Genomic DNA, 18944 nt, shown 5'->3' with positions numbered 1-18944 from the left:
CGGGAGACAAAGAACTTGGTTCCCTGAAACATCGGTGTCTTTGTGAAGTCCCAGGTTGGGAAACTGAGATCATCAGTCTGTAAATGTACAGGTCCTGTATTGCATTTTTTTGATACAGTAAAGTCAATCCCACAGAAAAGTCAGAGGAAATAATCATAGAATCACTAGGTTGGAAATAGACCTTTAAGATCATCAAGTCCAACCATTCCTGTCCTGTGCTAAACCATATCCCTGAGCACCTCATCTCCCCGTCTGTTAAACACACCCAGGGGTGGGGACTCAGCCCCCTCCCTGGGCAGCCTGTGCCACAGCCCCACAACTCTGCCAGGGAAGAACTTTTTCCTCCCAGCTGAGCTGACCCTGCCCTGGGGCAGCTTGAGGCCATTCCCCCTCGTCCCATCTCCTGTCCCCTGGCTGAAGAGACCATCGCCCACCTCTCTGCACCCTCCTGGCAGGGCAGTGGAGGTGGGGAGAAGGTCTCCCCTCAGCCTCCTCTTCTCCAGGCTGAACACCCCAGCTCCCTCAGCCGCTCCTCAGAGGATTTGCCCTCCAGCCCCTTCCCCAGCCTGGCTGCCCTTCTCTGGACACGCTCCAGGACCTCCATGTCCTTCTTATGGTGAGAAATAATGAGAAATAATGCTCTTGAAATTAAAAAAAAACCCAAAAAACAAAACCCAAAGCAAAAACCTTCCTTACCTCAAGAACACGGGGGGTGAATTTGCCAGGGGCCTCCTTAAACTTGCATTTTTTCTCTCCTGCTCCCAAGCACTCGAGTCTCTCAGACAGTGTCTGGGGGCAGGCGTGCTCCATGGACCCAGCTGCTTTGCCAAGTTTCCTCAAAGGTCAAAGACTGTATCGGTAGCCCAGCGCCACGCAAATGGTCTCTTTAAACTGCCATTTGGACACGGGTCAGAGAAGCGGCAGAGGTGTTTCTTTAACAGAAACAGCCGCCCTGGAGCGGCACAGCCAGCTGTATCTTAAACCTTGTGCCGTATTTTCCCTTAACGAGGCACACCGGCCCCGCACAGACGCCCTGAGAGGGGCCGTGTGCGGTACCTCAGACACAGCTGCGTGTCCCTGTGCTCCTTCCTCCCCGGCCGACACCGGCTTCGCGGGGCGACAAGGCGGCGAGGGGAAGGCGGGGGGAGGGCAAACGGGGAATGTACAGGGACACTGGCGGGGCAGCGCCTCGGCCAAGGCCGTACCGGTCTCCCTCCCCTCTGCGAAGGGGAGAACGGAGCCAAGCGGGGGCAGCCCGAACGGTGCCTCGCCCTGCGCCAAGCCCGCCGGGCCCCTGGCTGAGGCGGCTCCCGCCGGCCTCTCACAGCCAACGGCTGGCGGGCGGGGCAGGGGCGGTGGGGGAGGCTCGGCCGCCGCGGCGGTTCCTATTGGGAGCACCGTGGGGGCAGAGCGGCTGCGGGACGGCCCTCGCCGCCGCCCGATTGGCCCGGCGGGCTCCGGCTGGCCGGCGGGGCGGGGCCGGGGGAAAAGTCAGCGGGCGGGAGCGCAGCCCGATGCCTCAGCAGCCTTGGTTGGGGAGGTGTCGGTCTCGCATCGTTGGGGCGCAGCTCCCCGCCGCCGTCCGGGCGCGGAAGGAGGTAAGGGCCGCCGCAACTCCAGCCCGGGCCCCCGAGGCAGTTCCGCGGCCGAGATGATGTTCGGTGCCGAGGCCCTTTCACTGCCCGGGGCCTGGCGGAAACTTCTGCCTCCGCTCGGCTGCTTCGTCGCTCCGGGCGGTGGCTGGGGCCGGGCCTGCCCTGGGGAGGAGCCGTGCTCCGCTCCCGCGTACCGACGCTGGTTCCTTCCGCTGGCGGTGGCAGGTGCAGCCCCGGCAGGGGAAGGCCGGCAGAGCCCGGCCGCGGCTGCGGGGCGGCGGGGGGGGGAAGGTGGGCGGAAGGGAGGGAGGAAACTAACGGGCACCATCGGTCACCAGACGAGCGGCCTCGGAGGCAGCGCCGCGGGCTGCTTGGCGGGGCTGGGGGCTAACTTGCCTTCCGGGCTTCCCTGCGTTGCCCCCTCCTCCGGCTGCTGCGCGGGGTTTGCGCTCTCTCCCCCGGCTTAGGTGTGGCAGCCGGGCTCCCGCTGTCAGGCCGCGCCCAGGCAGCGGAGGAGCCCCCGACGGCCCCTTCACGGCAGCCAGCGGGGACGAGGGGGGGCGGGTGTAGGATCCGCAGCGGGGCCGGCCCCGCCGTAATGGAGGGGCTGGCGGTGGAGGGGAGGCCGGTGCTGCTGACATCCGTCTTCCCTCAGAGGTTCGAACGGCGCTGCCGAGCGTCACCGCCCAGCTCCTCGGCACACAGCCCCGGCCTAGCTCTGTCAGGCGGCCGTGTGCTGATTCGCCGTCAGGAAGGAGCGGTACAAGGCTCTTCAAACCGCTGCCCTCCGCGGGGTTATTTATTCGGGCGGGGAGCGGCGTTATATTGTCACAGACATTACGCCCCCCCCCCCCCCCCCCCCCGATTTAAGATGAGCTTAACGTAGAGAAACACCCAGTATACCCCGCCCCCCGCATCGGCGGGGTTTGGAAAGCCTGCAAGGCAAGTGCACTTACCCGCGTTCAGGGATGGAAATGCCTTTGTAAATACGTGTGCTCCCCCGGGGCAGCAGGCATGCCTTCTCCTTCTTCCGGGTTGGATGGTTTCCCCCTCCCTCCTTCTCACAGGCTGGAAAATTTCCATCAGCCAAGAAGCAGCCAGGCTGTAAAAGGAGCACCGTGCGCGCTGAGCTGCAGTCTGATTGCTCAACTCGTTTGCTCTAGGCCTTGTTTTCCCATGTCTGGATGCAGGAACTCTTTAAGTCCTATGTGTACAGATTAACAGGATCATCAGATGGAGCACCTCGAAACAGATTTCCATCTGCAACTGTCTGTCTTGCACCTTGGCTCCCCTTTTTCGATGGCTCCCCTTTTCGATGCCTCCCTCTTGTTTTGCCCAGACAGGCTTGCCCTGGCTTTGTAAACATTAGGAGAGCACAGACTGTTACAGCTCCACCTGAGAACATAACTGTTTGCATCACAGAAGCTAAAGATCAGGTTCCTACTCCTGACTTGCAAAGACTCAGAAAGCAAAATCTTTGTCTGTATTTATACTTGCCTTTTGGGAGTTGAATTTGATGGGGAACAAACACATAAATTATCTTGGGATTTTGGATTAATCCTCTGCTTCTTGCTGTGGGTGATGGGATATCTAAGTATAGCTAGCATTGCATGTTCTCCTTTCAAGCTGACAGAAGCTAGACTGAGTGTGGCTTTTGTTAATTGGCAGGCTTTCCATTTGGTTGTGCTGTGTTTCTCAGAAGGAAGTTAACAAACTGTTGTTGGGAGGCAAGGGTAGCAGAAAAGAAAAAAGCAACACAAGAAGGTTTAAATCACTTCTTCAGTACCTGTCAGTGCACCGAAATAAGGATGTGGTGATGCCAGCACCCTGCAAAAAAACCCAGGAAATCTTAAAATTCCAGGTGATCAGCTCCACTCACCTGGTGGCTTAACCCATGCTGGTCTGATTCAAGGACCATTATTCCCAGCACTGTTTGCATTGTATCAGGTTGATGGTTAACCCTTTAAGTGCTAAGTAAAGAAACCTTTCTTCATCTAAAGGTTGTATGAAAGGTAAACTAAGAGCAACTGAAGCAGCGTGCTTTGAGCTGCAAATGACAGGTTTAATGGAGGCTTCCAGAAAACTCACATCACAGCTATTTTATACCAAAGCACCAGTTACCTTTGAGTGTGTGGTTTTGCAAACACCCAGATCTCATCTAGGAATTAAAAAAAAAAAAAACCCAGTAGTTTTAACAAATACTTCAAGTCTACAGATGCAACTTCAATTGGCATGGGGAAAGTACAACAGCCAGGCACTCCAGCCCAGAATTAGTGTCTCTGGGGTACATGAGTTGCTCTTTGCTGCTTGGTTATGTCAGAACACCCTGCTGCCTGGTTTTGGGGTGGAGCTTTTTTGACATTCACTGTGAGCCCGCATGCTTTTCATTCCCTTCCTATGGCGTGTAATACCTCTCACTCACAACTTCGCTCTCAGCAAGCTTTGAGCTCTTAAGTTAGAAATCACTCACTCAGAATTCAGTGTGGTTGGTTCCAGTGATCTGATGGTCCAGTTCAGACACCTCTGGTGTAACGACATGGACTTTCTACCAGCTGCATCCCAGGCTGTTGGACTTCTATCAAGTTGCCCTACAAAGAGTTAAATAAGCCAGTCTTTCTACATTTTTCAGCACGCTAGATGAATCATCATTAGTGAATCTTTATCTGTGCTGTGCCAACTGGTGCGTTTCATTTATCTATCTGGGCTGGAAAAGAGATCTGAGAGGCCTTTAGAAGACCTTGCTTGCCTGTGTTAGCTAAGGGAGGCCAATTCAGGGTTAGGTTGCAGAGAACTTTGTGACAGACAAAACAGTAAAGAGCTACAAGGGTTTTTTTTTTTGGGGGGGGGGGGGGAGGAATTTGTATGTGCGATTGTGTGTGTCCATGTGGTTGTTCCTAGATAGAAAATCACTATTCGCTTCACAGGTCTGTGTTAAAAAGTATCATTCAAGCCCTCAATAGATGTAACTGAACTGAATATCATGTAGCAATCTAAGCAAATACCTTTCTCCCACCCTTTCCCCAAGGAGCCACGGTGCCGACGCTGCAGCAGTTTGAAGAGCATGCAGGAGGAGCTCGTTTTCACTACCTCACCTCCTGTTTTCACATGCTCATGTTTTAGCTGACAGGGAGCAAAGTCATTATCACTCTCCTTTGCCCCATCACCACCTCTGCAACCCATGTAAACTCAAGATATCGTTATGCAGGTGGCTGGCAGAAATGCCTTACCTCCACCTATCCGCAGTGCTCCCTGTTCTGTGTGGGCTGCTCTGCGTAGGATTGTTTCTCAGTGAGTCATGCAGATCCCTCTATAGCTTCTGGGCAGCGCTGTGCTGTGCGTGATGAGCGGGCCTGAGGGTGACATTGTTTCCTGAATGATGTAACTGAAAATTCCCCTTCCTGTGCTTCTTGTTTCCTGATCAGCTTTCTCCTCTTTGTTCCCGAAGACATTCCAGCAGCTGCCTGTCTTGCATTCCCCACCTTTTATTCCTACAAATCTCCTGGAAGACAAGTTATGTCAACAGCTACTTTAATTAGCTTGGTACGAAGCGGAGGGCATCAAGTCAGGAGGAGAGCTGGGCTGACATCCCGCCTCCTGCAAGAGGAGAAGCGTCCCGCAGCCCCCCGCTACAGCTCCACCTCCCAGCGCCGGCCTTCCCGCTTCGATCCCGATGGGAGCGGCCGACCCACCACGTGGGACACTTTCGGCATCTGGGACAATCGCATCGATGAACCTATTCTCCTCCCACCAAGCATAAAGTATGGGAAGCCCATTCCAAAAGTCAGCCTGGCCAACGTGGGCTGCGCAAGCCACATCGGGAAGCGCAAGGAAAACGAAGACAGGTTTGATTACGCGCAGCTGACGGAGGATGTCCTGTACTTCGCAGTCTATGATGGACATGGTGGGGCGGCAGCAGCTGACTTCTGTGATAAGTACATGGAAAAATATATCAAGTAAGTGTGTCAAGTGAATTACAACACAGATTCCACCCTTAGGACTGAAAGGGGACTGGTGGGTCACAGATGGTCACTCATCCTCCGAGGTTTCATAGTCCACCTAGCCCAGTCCAGCATTATTCAGTGCATGCATGGAGGAGGTAAGGAAGAGATTGTTCAGATGCTTATTTCCTGGAAAAAAAAGTTTAATCTTTTTGTTTGGTTGCTTGTTTCCAGAGAATTTCTTGCTCAGGATGAGAACTTGGAAGATGTTTTGATCAATGCCTTTCTAGAAATAAACAAAGCATATGAAAGGCATGCTCACCTGTCTGCTGATGGTAGGTAAAAATAATTCCATTCATATGGGTATGAAGAATTTTGCTCACCAGTTCTGTAGCATAATGTCCAGAAAAATGCTTGAAAGCAGTTTTATGTAACACAGGATTTTGCTTTGATCACTTTCTGCAAATGAAACTATTGTGCTTTACCTCCTTAAAATGAGAAGTCTAAATGAAATTTACTGGGGGAGTTATTAATCTGAATGTTAGCATAATTCTCAGTGACTTGATCTTAATGTAATTTTGTCAAGGAAAGTGTTTGTCAGGTTAGCAAAGAGTGAATTAGATTTGCAAGGATCATAATTTTACTGTGCAAGAAACCTGGAGAAGAGGTTTGGTTGTTTTGGGAGTTTTTTGTTGGGGTTTTTTGGTGTTTGGCTTTTTGTATTTTTGCTTGGGGTTTTTTTTTGTGTTTGTTTTCTTAAAGCTGTTATTTAAAGCTGGGTTAAAAGGAACATTGTGAGAGTTCCCTTTCTTTAACTTGGGTGCTGTACTGAGGAGGAACATAAGCCAAAATTAATACAATTGATGTTGCTTCTGCACAGTCACAGGAGTTGCTGAGTGTTAAAAGGGGAAAAAAAAATCAGGGAAGAAGAAAACAAGGTTGGCTGTGGTAAAGCTGGCACCAGCCCTTTTAGACTCCTTAATCCTGGCTGTTAATTACGTTCTGTACTTGTTTAGAGGCTAAGTGCACCTGAGGTTCCACTTCCAGCAACTGGAGCTTGTAGAGAGTAACTTGGGAAGGGAGATGGAGGTCCCCATCCAGTTCTGTCACATGGTTTCTCCAGCCATGAGATACAATTTTAAGAGTCAGTTTAGCCACTCTTAAAAAAAACACCCAAATCCCAATAAAAACCCCCAACAAACCCATAAAAATGCCTGTCCCAGTGCTGGTACTGGCAGAATGACTGAGGCTGTTTCAGAACAGAAACTCTGCAAGTTTTCTCTCCTAGAAAGACTTGAAATCTGACAGGCCCTCTGGGGCCTGAAGGGATGCTGTGTTCTTAAGCTACTTTTCTTAAGCAAGGGATGAACACAGTCAAGCAGCAGAGTGGCTGACTGCACTTCAACTGCTACCCCACTGAATCTGGGTAGATTCAGACATTTCCTGGCAGGACAGGGAGGATGGCTGTTGCAGTACTGTGAGGGACACACACCTTTCCTCTTTGCTGGTACAAGCTAAGATATCAGTGACAGCAGGGAAAAAAGGTCTTAAGTTCTAATACAGCCCTTTAAAAAAGGGGAAGTATAAAGTTCATTCAAGTATAAAGTTCATTTCTCTATTATATCCATTTTACTTCTTTTTTAAATTGAAATCCTTTTTTAAAAAGATGATGTAAAAAATACAAGTTGCTTTTGACCCATGGGGTGAGTTTTAACTGAGCTCATTAGAGACAAATCAATAGAGCAGATGAGCTTTTTATCCAAAATCCCCCTTGCAAATGTGTTCTATTAAAATCCCAAATTAAAGAAAGTGTTGGGATGCAGCCTGCTGTGCTCTCTTGGATCAGGACCTTTCCTTTTCTCTTGGCTTGTGTCATTGAAGTGACCTCTGTTAAGTGTCAGAGGGTTGGGAACTGTACTTGGTGTGTTACTCTGTTGTTCTGAAAGCAGCTCCTCATTATAGCACTGTGTAAATGAGACTTAGGGAGCTGGGTGACAACAGCATTTGACAGACAAGCTGTGCAGCAAGCAGAACATTCTGGAACTGCTTATAGGACTCTCTTTTTTTCATATCATTCAACTAACTGGTGCTGCATAATGAAATACAGTGCAAATGCCAGCAAATTTACCTGACAGTTACCAAGATACTGGACAGACCCTCTTCATTAAAAAGAGCTTGAGGTCAAGTAAAAATAGAGGGCAAAAGCCTGGTCAGACACCCACAGGGGTGGGTGTATGCTAAGCACTCAGTGTTTCTGAGGTAGGCTGAGCAGCTCTTGCAGGAACCAGTGGGATCTAAAAGCAGCTGGTGCTCTTGACAGGTTGCCCAGCCAAAAAACAAAGGCAAAGAGTGGGGTGACAGGGGGCAAAGGCAAGCACAGGTTTCTGAGCAAATTCAACTTCTTGCATAGCTGTTGTTTTAAAATCATTCAAAACCATGTTGCCTGCTTGGTGTGGATATTTGTTGTTGTTGCTGCTGTTTTAAGCTCTATAAAATGTCGATGTGTATCCTTGGTAGAAGCTTCCTTCCAAACTGCTTCAGTTTGCCAGCAACATTTCTGATTAACTGTGGCTATTCTAGATGTGACAGCCAAGACTCTTGCTGAAGTGTCTGGAAGATGGTTGTGTAACACTGGCTAACTGGGATATGCTGGAGGCTCCCCAAGACTGACCTCCTTTTGAAACCTGGCCATGGCTGATGAAGCAGAGAGTAACAGCTTAGTCTTCTTCCATTAGAGGAGCCTGCCAGGGTTCAGTCCTTTCACTATATCTGCTTGTTCAGGGTGTCCAGGTCTTTGCTAACACACATCCAGCTTTGAAAGTGTGTGCCAGGGTGTGTGAAGGAATACAAGTCCTGGGACAAATGCCTGTAGCCAGAATCACAGGGATATTGTTGGATCCATTGTTTGTAGTACTATAGAATGGGTAAAACCCTCATATAATGAGCAGCATAAATTTAGCAGGGCTAGTGACGTGCCTTACTGGAGTGCTTAGCTATGTCTTCAAGGTCACAGCCCTCTGTAGGTCACTTTACAATTACAGAATAGCTGAAATTATAAATGGAAAATAAGGTAGTGTAATAGTTTCTGTGAGCTTTTGACAAAAAATTAAAGGTTTCTGCATGTGACACAGGCAGTGCTGCTGTGTCTGGCATGCAGGTCACTAGTGCTTTTGGAGAGCTGTACTGGCCCGTTGGAGACTGGTCCAGTATCCCCTCTGACAGTCATCTGTACCTGTTTTTTCACACAGCAGCATAAGAAACTTGCTGTTGCAGGTGTGGCACAATCTGTCCTCCAGTTAAATCCTTACTAATGATTAACAGCTTAGAGATATGCCTGGGCCCTGAAACATGGTCTTTGATACCACTTCAGAAAGGCAGTTTCATTCACTTCCATCCATTTAAATACACCCAGCCACTTCTAAATCACTGCTCAACTTAAGTACAGGATGCAGTAAAGGAACTTCACATCCAGCAAATCTCTCACAATCCCCAGGACAACTGATAACACAGATTGACAGAATTTTATGGTATTTTTGACCAGCCATAAAAAAACTGCAAAGTAAAGTCTGAAGAGCCTTGCTCAGCAAGGACAGAAATAGGAAGTGAGTCATGTGCTTGAGGAAATTTGAGCATATCTCTGGAGAAATGCAGGACAAACCCTCTCCTGGCCTCCTGCAGCCTTACAGGGTTCTGCTGCTGCATTCCATGACTGAGATAAAACAACAGGGACTCTTTCCATCGACCTCCAAGTCAGTGCATCCAACTCCAATCACATTGGCTGCTCACTTCTGGAATAGCCAGCTTATTAAAACATAGCCACGTATTAACTGATGTATCTGTCTTTGAAAGGCACTTCTGGAATCTAATTGTGCTGAGCAAACAGTAAAAATTAATGAAAAATAACTAGATTTTTCCAAGTAGTGGGGTTTGGGGTTGCTTTTTTAAGTTACCAGTCAAACATATGGTTTTTATTTCTTTGAATATGTTAACCTGCAACACTGAGGAAAAGGGAGAGCTGCAGAAATGGCTCATTAAATATTTCATTAATCCATCAACAATACAAAGGCAGCCTTTTTACCCAAGGGCCACGATTATTGCCTAATCAAGGCAGAAGATTCTAATTACAGTATGAAAGGGGTATTTATTTGGCTTATTTTCCCAGAGGAACAATTCACAGACGATTCAGTGCCTTTAAGAAGACTTTTGGCACTGGTTCAAACTCCCCATTTTTTGTGTTATATATAAATATATATTAACTAAAGTCAACCTGAGGAAGGAGATTGGGCCATGTTCTGTGCTGAAGATGTTCTTCAGAGTGGCTGCTCATGCCATGTATGAGACAGCTGGCCCACTAGCATTGATAACAGCCCTTGGTTGGTTATTTACCTCCACAGAAAAGAAAAGAAAGCAAAGATTGTGGCTTTTATTTCCAGCAAGAAGTTGAAAATGGTGGCAGGTCCCCAGAAATACCAGCTTTACCTGTGGCATGCATAAGCCTCCAGGTACTTCCTGTATGACCTGCAGGAGCCCATGCAGTGAATCCCCCTGTTCTGCAGCCCTTACTCTTTCATCTCCAGTGTTGCAGGTTTATTTTGTTTGAACAAAAGTCCCTGGGTGAATTTCCTATTTGCCTCTGTGTGCGTGTTATTTGTGGCAGACACTGTACCTGGTCAGCAGCTCTAGAACTGGAGGCCCTGGACACTATATGCTGGGCTTCAGTGGAAAGAGAGATCTGCTTAATTTTGTCCCAGGTGAAGGAGTCCAGCGGTTCCTAGCCTGGACTACTGGAAGGTTCCCACATCCTCTTTGTCACATTAGTTGAGATGACTTGCAGTAAAAGTTGTCCAGTGAGTGTTAAGAACCTATTGAAAGATCTTAGTTTTATAGTGATATTGTTAGGAAAAGAAACTCTTTAGTTGTTAAAACCAATACATCTGCTGATGCAGCGTATTCTGATATTAAATAACCTAGCAGCAGTTGTAATAAAGCATTACAAATGTTATCCCATCATCATTCCCAGGGTTTTTGAGCTGTGCTGGAAACCACATAATGTGAGTAGTCTGGTTACATCTGTGTTCTTGCACCCCAACCCAGGAGATCCCAGGAAGAGAGCGTGAGCAACATTTATTTTTCTAGGGGTGCTGTTTAACTAATAAATTATATATATAAAGCTCAAGTCCCTATGAGCATCACCACAAGTCTGGACAATAACTTGACTTGTGCTTTATACCATCCCTTGATTTCACAGTAGTGGTTCCTTTGGCTTTGAGAGTTGGCACTTGGAAGATGCAGGTTCACCTGAATGTCCAAATCAAAGATGGATCTTAAAGTTGTCAGAAGCTGTCTATGTTTATCAGCACAGTTCCAAAACCAAGGAATGAAATGGGAGAGTAGTGGCAGTTCTGCATTAATTTTAACATCTAAATAAAGTGTGTTTTCTGTGAAATAAAAAGGTAGTTTTACTTAGGTTCTTCATTTAAACTCTCTTTAACTGTTGGCTAAAACAGGTATTTTACTGGTCCTACTAAAATTTCTAATTGCACTGGTACTTCTAGCATCCTCCTTCCATAACGTGCCTCAGAGTGAGCCCACACTGGACTAGTCCTTGCTTCAAAGCAGAGCCAGGATGCCAGTGCTTACCTGAGCAGTCAGAAGCTACTGGCATCCCAACAGCTTTGCACACTGTAGCCTGCACAGCAGCTGTAACACAGTCCAAGATTTGGCCTAAGTCACTGTGGTTGCTCTTCACAGTTGACATGTTCCTTAAGCTCATCTCTCAACCAAGTCCTGTCTGCAGTAACAATACCTGTTTTAAATGATAACACAAGCTTAGTTTAGACCGTTTTGTGAGTTTGTTTGGATTCACCACTGCTTTTGCTGCACAACAAGGCTCGATGCATCTTTCAGGGCTGTGAGCATCTCAGTTTACTCCTAACCCCCTTTACTCACGGCGTACCAAGAACTTGCAGGGCTGGGGAGAGGTCACCAAGATCCCAGAGCATTTTGGTTTCCATAGTACATAGGGGGGTCATGCTGTGTGCATGCAGCTTGCTGAGATGGGGCATTCCTCCAGTGCAACCACTCCATCCTTGGATCCATCCCTCCTCCCTGGGGTCAGGGCTGCAGGGCCAGAGGTGGGAGCACACCAAGCAGCAATGTATTTAACTGTTAGTCATGTGAAAACAGGAACAGAATTTGGGACTGCCATTCCTAAGTTAGCCCCAACCCCCTCTTGTATTTGCTTGCTTTTAAAACCTGGGAAGACTGGAAAATCCCAGGAGGCAAGGGACCTACAGAGGACCTTTCAAGGGGATTTGCATTGGCTGTGAATGTAAATGCCTTGTCCTGGGCCCACTGTTTTACTGTAACAGCTCAAGTCACAGGAGTTACTGCTTTCCTCATGCCTCTCATTGGGTTAAACTTTGCCTAGTTTATGGGAAGAGAGGCTTCTAACTGCAAAATGGGATTGCTCCTTTCATAAAGCAAACAAAAGAGGAAAGCTGGACAGTTCTTCCTTTGTCACAGCTAAAACTGCAGATCTTTGCTGAAACCAGCAGATTCTCATTTCTCCTTTTCAAGTGCTTCTGCCCCCCCCCCCCCCCCCCACCACCAGAGCACTGTAGAAATTGAAATGAGATGTCCTTAAATTTACTTGGAGCAGTTAATGCAGGTCCCTGGGCAGTCAGGCAGCTCAGGGTACTCCCTTACCCCCCCCTGCAGCCAGGGCTCTGCTGTGCCCTCTGGGCAGTCACTCTACACCCCTGTCAAGTGATCCCAGCGCTGCCCAGGGCAGGTTGCCCAGAGCCTGGCTGACTGCACGGCGTGCAGAGGTGAGGCAGAGCCCAGCTTTGCCTTTGCACCCAGACCTCTGCCAAGTTGCTGGGCTTCAAACACAGCAGTGTCCCTTTCTGGGCAAAACCAGCAGCTTGCTGGCTGCACCCTCTGTCTTTGTCTCTGGGCAAGGCTGGGGGAAGCAGAGGGAGACTGTAACAACTCTGACAGCAGCGGGAGGACCCCACAGACTGGGCTAAAGGAGCGATTTAGTGTTTTTCTTCTGGTGAACTCCATATTACTCAGTTGGCTGCCACCCAACATAAGGGAAAGGCCATGGGCTTTATGGTGGGCTACCCCTGCAGTGACTGTGCCTGGGGATAAGGAGAGTAACCCTGTGACATGAGCTGCTGGGACAGGAAAACTACATCCTACGAGCTGAGAGGAAGCCCCTGTACCTTGTACTGCTTTTATTCCACTTGCCCTCTTTGCATGGAGCCATGTTGATGCACAGAAATACTTAGCCTTTCCTCTTCCTCCCTCTCCCAAGTCCTACATGCATGCATATTTACTGTATTTTTTTAAAATACATAGATCTAGCTTAAACTTAAAAGCAGTTACTGATAGTATAGAACACAATTTGTCATCATTTTACCAATTGAGACTGTTGCTGTTATAAACAATCCCCTGCTTTGAGGCAGTGCTAAAACCTCTCTCTCTTTGATATAACATTTTTAGCCACTCTGATGAACTCTGGGACCACTGCAACAGTGGCTCTGCTCCGGGATGGTATAGAGCTGGTTGTGGCAAGTGTGGGAGACAGTCGTGCTCTGCTGTGTCGGAAGGGAAAGGCCATGAAGCTCACCATTGATCATACTCCAGAAAGAAAGGAGGAGAAGGAAAGGTACCTGTCCACTGATGATGTGGCTTCCCAGGGAACGGCCTCGGTCAGGATGTACTTGTGTTCTGCTGCTGGGTTGGGCCCGGAAGAGAACAGAGAGTTGAACATAATGCCCTGAGACCACCTCTGAGCTGGCAGAAAGTGGCACAGCTCCAGTTAATTCATTTGGTATTTAGAGAACTGGGGATGTGGAAAAGCTGGCATGAGCATAAACTGTCTCAGCAGTAGGAGCAGCACAGCTGGGAACTCGTACAGAGCCGTGACCACACAGTTCAGATGTGTCCAAGACTGCCAAGCTAGAGACAAGACCTGAAGAAATGCACTGTGGTTTCCAGGGCAGGACTCGGCCTGCCAAACCACATCCCTTCTGTGGAGCCCTTCAAAAACCAAGAGTCACAGAATCACAGACTTGTAGGGGTTGGAAGGGACCCCCAGAGCCCATGGGGTCCAACCCCCTGCCAAAGCAGGGTCCCTAGGACAGGTCACACAGGTCGGCGTCCAGACGGGGCTGGAATCTCTCCAGAGAAGGAGACTCCACACCCCCTGGGCAGCCTGTCCCAGGGCTCCCTCACCCTCACTGTGTAAAGGTTCTTCTGCATATAGGTGTGGAACTTCCTGTGCTCCAACTTGCAGCCATCGCCTCTTGTCCTGTCCCCACAGAGCACTGAAAAGGGGCTGGGCACTTGCCCCTGCATCCCATACTTAAGATATTTATAAACACTAATAAGGTCCCCACTTAGTCTTCTTTTCTCTAGGCTGAACAGCCCCAGCTCACTCAGCCTTTCCTCAATAGGGGAGATGTCAACCCTCAGTCTTGCAGCTCAGGTCCTCCATACCCCATTCCATATGAGTAGCTAGTGACAGACACTGCAGGCAGAGGCAGGGTAAGGCTGGGAAGCACTAACTCATACTGAATTTTTATTTTTTCCTCTTTTGTGCCTCTGGACAGGATAAGGAAGTGCGGTGGCTTCGTTGCCTGGAACAGTTTGGGACAACCTCATGTGAATGGTAGACTTGCAATGACGCGAAGCATAGGAGATTTGGATCTTAAAAACAGTGGTGTGATAGCCCAGCCAGAAACAAAAAGGGTTCAGGTAAAAGAGGGGCTGGGTAGCAGGGACAGCCACGGGCGGACTGAGGGGCACCATAGGTGGCTGTGCCCACGTGACACATGCCCACCTGAAGCCCAGTGGCTGATTTTTACTTCTGGGAAATAACTAGAAACCAATTCTAATTAAGTCATTTCAGATGAACAGGACAGAAAAGAACTGGAAGCACCTTAAGACGCTGTCCTCCAGTACCGAGCACACAGCGGGGGTGGCTGATGGATGGTCCTGGGGATTCAAGGGGCAGACGGCAGTTTGGGGATTCCAATTAGTCCTTGTATAGAAAGTGGGAGAGCACACAGCACCCCCCTAAAGAAAAGTGCTCTATACCAGAGTAAAAAAAACAAAGGCACTTTGTCTTGCAAGGCTGGCTCCACTGATGTGCATCCTGTGTGTCTTTCCTGCAGCTGCATCACGCAGATGACGGCTTCCTGGTCCTTACTACAGACGGTATTAACTTCATGGTGAACAGCCAGGAGATCTGCGACTTCATTAACCAGTGCCACGATCCTGCCGAAGCTGCCCACGTTGTTACTGAGCAGGTAATGCCAGGGCTGCTCTTGGCACCAGATGCTTCTTACTGGTTTTAAAAAACCCCAACCAGTAAGCCTTCAACCACACGTTTCAGCAAATTGAGCTGTGGTTGAGACATTCACTAGTCCCACCAGCTGGCCTTGTCCTTACCCTGGGTCTTGCCACACCCATGCCAGGCATCATTCCAATTAACTTGAGTAGCTCACAGCCCACTGAACTGTGTGGGAGTGTCACTGCGGTTCATTCCTGAGCTGAATAAATCATCAGCATAGACAGAAGCATCCAGTTTCTTACCAGGATTCTGGATGGTGCCATACTCTACAGAAAGCTCTAGGGCACCCCAGAATGTAGCATCAGAGCTGGGAGGGGGCAAGGACATCTCAGGCCTCAGGCCATACTGTCCTGTGCGGGCCAGATGCTTGTTTCCTTTTCTGAGCAAGATGCTGATGCTGATGATTTGTTTCTTCTCTCAGGCAATGCAGTTTGGCACTGAAGACAACAGCACAGTTGTCATAGTGCCCTTTGGAGCCTGGGGCAAGTACAAAACTGGTGAGATCAACTTCTCCTTCAGCCGCAGTTTTGCTTCGAGCGGGAGGTGGGCATGAAGACCTGCCACAGCTACCAGTTCCTGCCATAACCTGGACAAAGCCTGCTGCAGAACACATCCATCTGTTCATAGGTTGACTCAGTGTCTTGCCCATCTCCTCTGTCCCCAGTGTTACAGAAGATGCCACCGTTCCCTCGGTGCGTAACGCCCAGTTGTTGCTTATGGCTGATCGCATTTTGCTGCGTTTATTTATTCCAGTCGGCATTGAGGCAGCTATTTCATTGGGTTTGTAGCCCCAGCAGCTCTGCACATCACTTGGTTGACATAGATGAGGCTCTGGGCTTTCACCTAAGGCTGGAGGTGTTGCACCATTGTTTCATACCTACTTGTTTTACCCAGGACCCTTAGTTACCTGGCAGCCGTGGGAGGCTGAGTCTCTGAGCCACGTGCTGGCTTCTCTGTACGTCAGTACACGGGGGAACAAGCGCACAGTGTTCTTAGATGAAAAGCGGGTTCGTTGTCTTCCTCTGCTGTGCAGCTACCCAAACCTCTCCTGTGCTTCAGGGAGAAGCAGCCAAATAACAAGGGAGAAGCTGCAGAAGTGGTTGGGCTTTGATGCCAGTGGCGTTCGGCGTGGCTGAACGGCTCCCTGAGACAGTGCTGCTCTGCAGGGCGTTCCGTCCTCGCCACCATCATCTGTGATTGTCTAACTCCAAGGAGACTGAGCAGGCTGGAGCCACGTGCTGTTAGACAGATGGGAACGTTTCTCCACTGGGTCCAAAGCCTGTATGGTCTCCGTGGACCACGCAGCAGCCCCTTGCACAGTCTTCTCTTTGGTGTGCCAGTGCCTGACAGGAGCACAGAGGAGGAACAAAGCTGCATGTTTGATCCTCAGAGACTGTCATCAACTTGAATTTCTTTTTTGTTGTTTTTTTAAAAAACAAACCAGCTAATTTCAGAGTTTACTAATCAAGATTATTTTGATGTGTAAGACAAGCGTTTATTTCTTCGTAAATGTCCACAGATTTTTCTTTCACTGAAGGTTTCTTTCAGTTGTGATCTCCTGTATCTCTTCATGGTATCCAGAGAGCTGTGAAATGCCCCAAGCAAGCAAGCTGGAGAAAGGAGAGAGTGTTATAGTGATGGAAGGCAATTCTTGTAAGTTTTGAGTATTGTTTCTAGTAGGTTTCAGATACTCTGGCACCAGAAGGTAGTTTTATACTTAAAGGAAGCGTTTCCACTTCCCTTTCTGGAAGGGCCAGAGCTCCCAGCTGTCTTGTATCGCTGCTGTGACACAGACTACACATGATGGGTGGGCAGGAGGTGAAGATCTGTCCTGTTGTGCCTCTTTCAGACTTCTTCCTTCCTCTGCTCCACAGCTAATGCACAGCTCCTATGGCATCCCAGTCACCTCATTATCACGAAACACGGGCAAAGAAGAATTGGGTTCTTCTCAGGCTTATGCCACAGTAGTTCTCTTCTACAGATGTTCCCAACAGCACAATTGTAAAAACAGAAGAGGGAAAGAGAAGTTGTTTGATACTAAATCACCTTTGGGATAAGGAAAATTACTTGAGATGCCTGGCCTGATTCCCAGGGTGAAGTAGGATCTTCAGTACTTTTAGCCTGGGGTCACACCTTCAGGAGTCATTCCACATGTTCTTCCCTGCCTCCAGGCGAAGGCCAGGCAGCACCCAGCAGAGCACAGGGTTATGGGTTAGGCATTTAGAGACCAGGCTGTCACCCAGGCAGCACCCAGCAGAGCACAGGGTTATGGGTTAGGTGTTTAGAGACCAGGCTGTCCCATCACTTGGCGTCTTTCCTGGCGTGCCTAATGCGTGTGTTGGATTCCGAGGTACAAAGAGCTTGTGAGTCGGTAGGTGTGAATCCCTGTTGTACTGGATGCTGTCACCCCGATCCTGTAACAAGTGCATCACAGGTTTACAGCCCTAATAATCCCCTCACTCACCCCAGAGAGATCCCAGGGCTGGAGTTTGGTCCTCAGCTGAGGTCAGAACGTTTGCTGGTTGCGGTCCTGGGCTCGGCCACGCATACCTGAGACAGAAGGGCACGTTCAGTTATTGCCAGCAAGAGCAGGTTCCCAGTCTGTGGCAAGTTCAAAGACCCCCCCCCGAAATGCAGTCTCTGCCAAGTGCTTGAGCAGAGCTCACACGCAGCAGAGCGGTCCGGGAAGGCGGTCAGGACTGGTGCGCGCTGCAGCAGGAACAGCTGAAGGCCTTCCTCCCGCCAAAGTGACACAGCAGGGCTGGCAGCTCCCAGTGAAGGGTTAACACAGCCTGCTGTGGGCATGGGAGGGTTTGGAAAGGGCTTGGGAAGGGTTCCAGGCTCTGGAGAGGGATTTGCTGGGGGGGCTGGTGGTTTGGTATCAAGTGTCAGACAGGCTTGAGCAGCGCTGCGGCTGTTTGGACCAGCTCCATCCACACCATCCTGTTCCAACTGCTGCTCATTTCTGTTTGGCCAGCTGTCCATCTATCCACACAGAAGAGATCAAAGGCCCTGGGGGGTGTTTGTGACGAGCTCACATTGATTTTTATGTGAGCAGTGCCGGCTTCTTGCCAAGCTAAAGCTGTGGTACTGAGCACAAGCTGCTCGTGAGGAACACTGTGACTGAGGCGCGATGACCCTTCTAAACATTGACCCAGGTGTAACACCAAATGATGCTTTTTCTTCTCAGAAGAGGCTTTGGGGAAGGTTGTGTTGCTTTAGCCCTATCTGGTTGCTTGATTTCATGGAGAACTGAAGTGGTTGGGGGTTTATTTCTTCTAACAGAGTAGGCATCCTCTCAGAGGAAGGATCCATCCATAACTTCTGGCATACGTTGAAAGGCCACGGGGAAGCTTTGCGAAACAGATCTGATGATGAGATGCAGACGTGCTGGCAGCTGCTGTGACTGTCTTTACACAATCACAGGAGAACTTTGATCAGAAGGGGCTTTGGGGTGTCTCCTGGCCTGGCCTCCTGCTCTGAGCAGGACTAACCACATCACACAGCCAAGGGCTGCCTCCGGATACGGCAATGCCGTGCCTGAGCACGGGTGGGAGAAGGGATTCAGCATGCAGGGTGGGTCAGCATTGGAACCACTCAGCTGTACTGAGGCTGAAAATTTACCAGTAGTTACCAGGTGCTTTGTGTTGCTGCTGGCAGATGTCAGGAGTAAATCTGCACTTACGTACAACTAAGACAGGAGCCGATTTGCTCCAAGCAAAAGCAAATCAGTCACTGACAGGTGACAGAGCTGCCTTTCTTACACACAGGTGATTCCCTGCCTGGTCACTGTAGTTTCTGCATCTCATCCTGAAGTAAATGAGCTACTGATGAGGATGAAATGCTTGGCACAGTTGCCTACCCGTTCCTCCTTGCAGCAGGGCCAGCGGTGCCCTCACACTGCTTTGTGTGGATACCTTACCTTGTGCTGCACACAGGAGTGCCAGCTTGAAAAGCACAGCTCTCTGTGGGAACACTCCCTTACCAGGACCTCTGCTCTCTGCCCTGAGCCACAACACTGCTGCTGCCTCTGCAGAGACAGCGAAC

General features: G+C 49.4%; 1 protein-coding gene across 1 annotated transcript; it reads left to right on the top strand.

The window, feature by feature from the left end:
* Nucleotides 1-5108: 5108 nt before the first annotated feature.
* PPM1K (protein phosphatase, Mg2+/Mn2+ dependent 1K) lies at nt 5109-15450 on the top strand (the record flags this gene model as incomplete). The annotated part of the gene is made up of 6 exons (XM_084266719.1): nt 5109-5548; nt 5768-5868; nt 13043-13208; nt 14155-14299; nt 14719-14853; nt 15319-15450. The coding sequence occupies 6 exons, from the start codon at nt 5109-5111 to the stop codon at nt 15448-15450; spliced, it is 1119 nt and encodes a 372-aa protein (XP_084122845.1).
* Nucleotides 15451-18944: the final 3494 nt, after the last annotated feature.

The sequence above is a fragment of the Gallinula chloropus genome (assembly GCF_964237585.1).
Source record: "Gallinula chloropus genome assembly, chromosome: 7".
Classification (NCBI taxonomy): domain Eukaryota; kingdom Metazoa; phylum Chordata; class Aves; order Gruiformes; family Rallidae; genus Gallinula; species Gallinula chloropus.
Note: the sequence above shows the minus strand (reverse complement) of the source record. Positions and strands in the feature narration are given on the sequence as shown.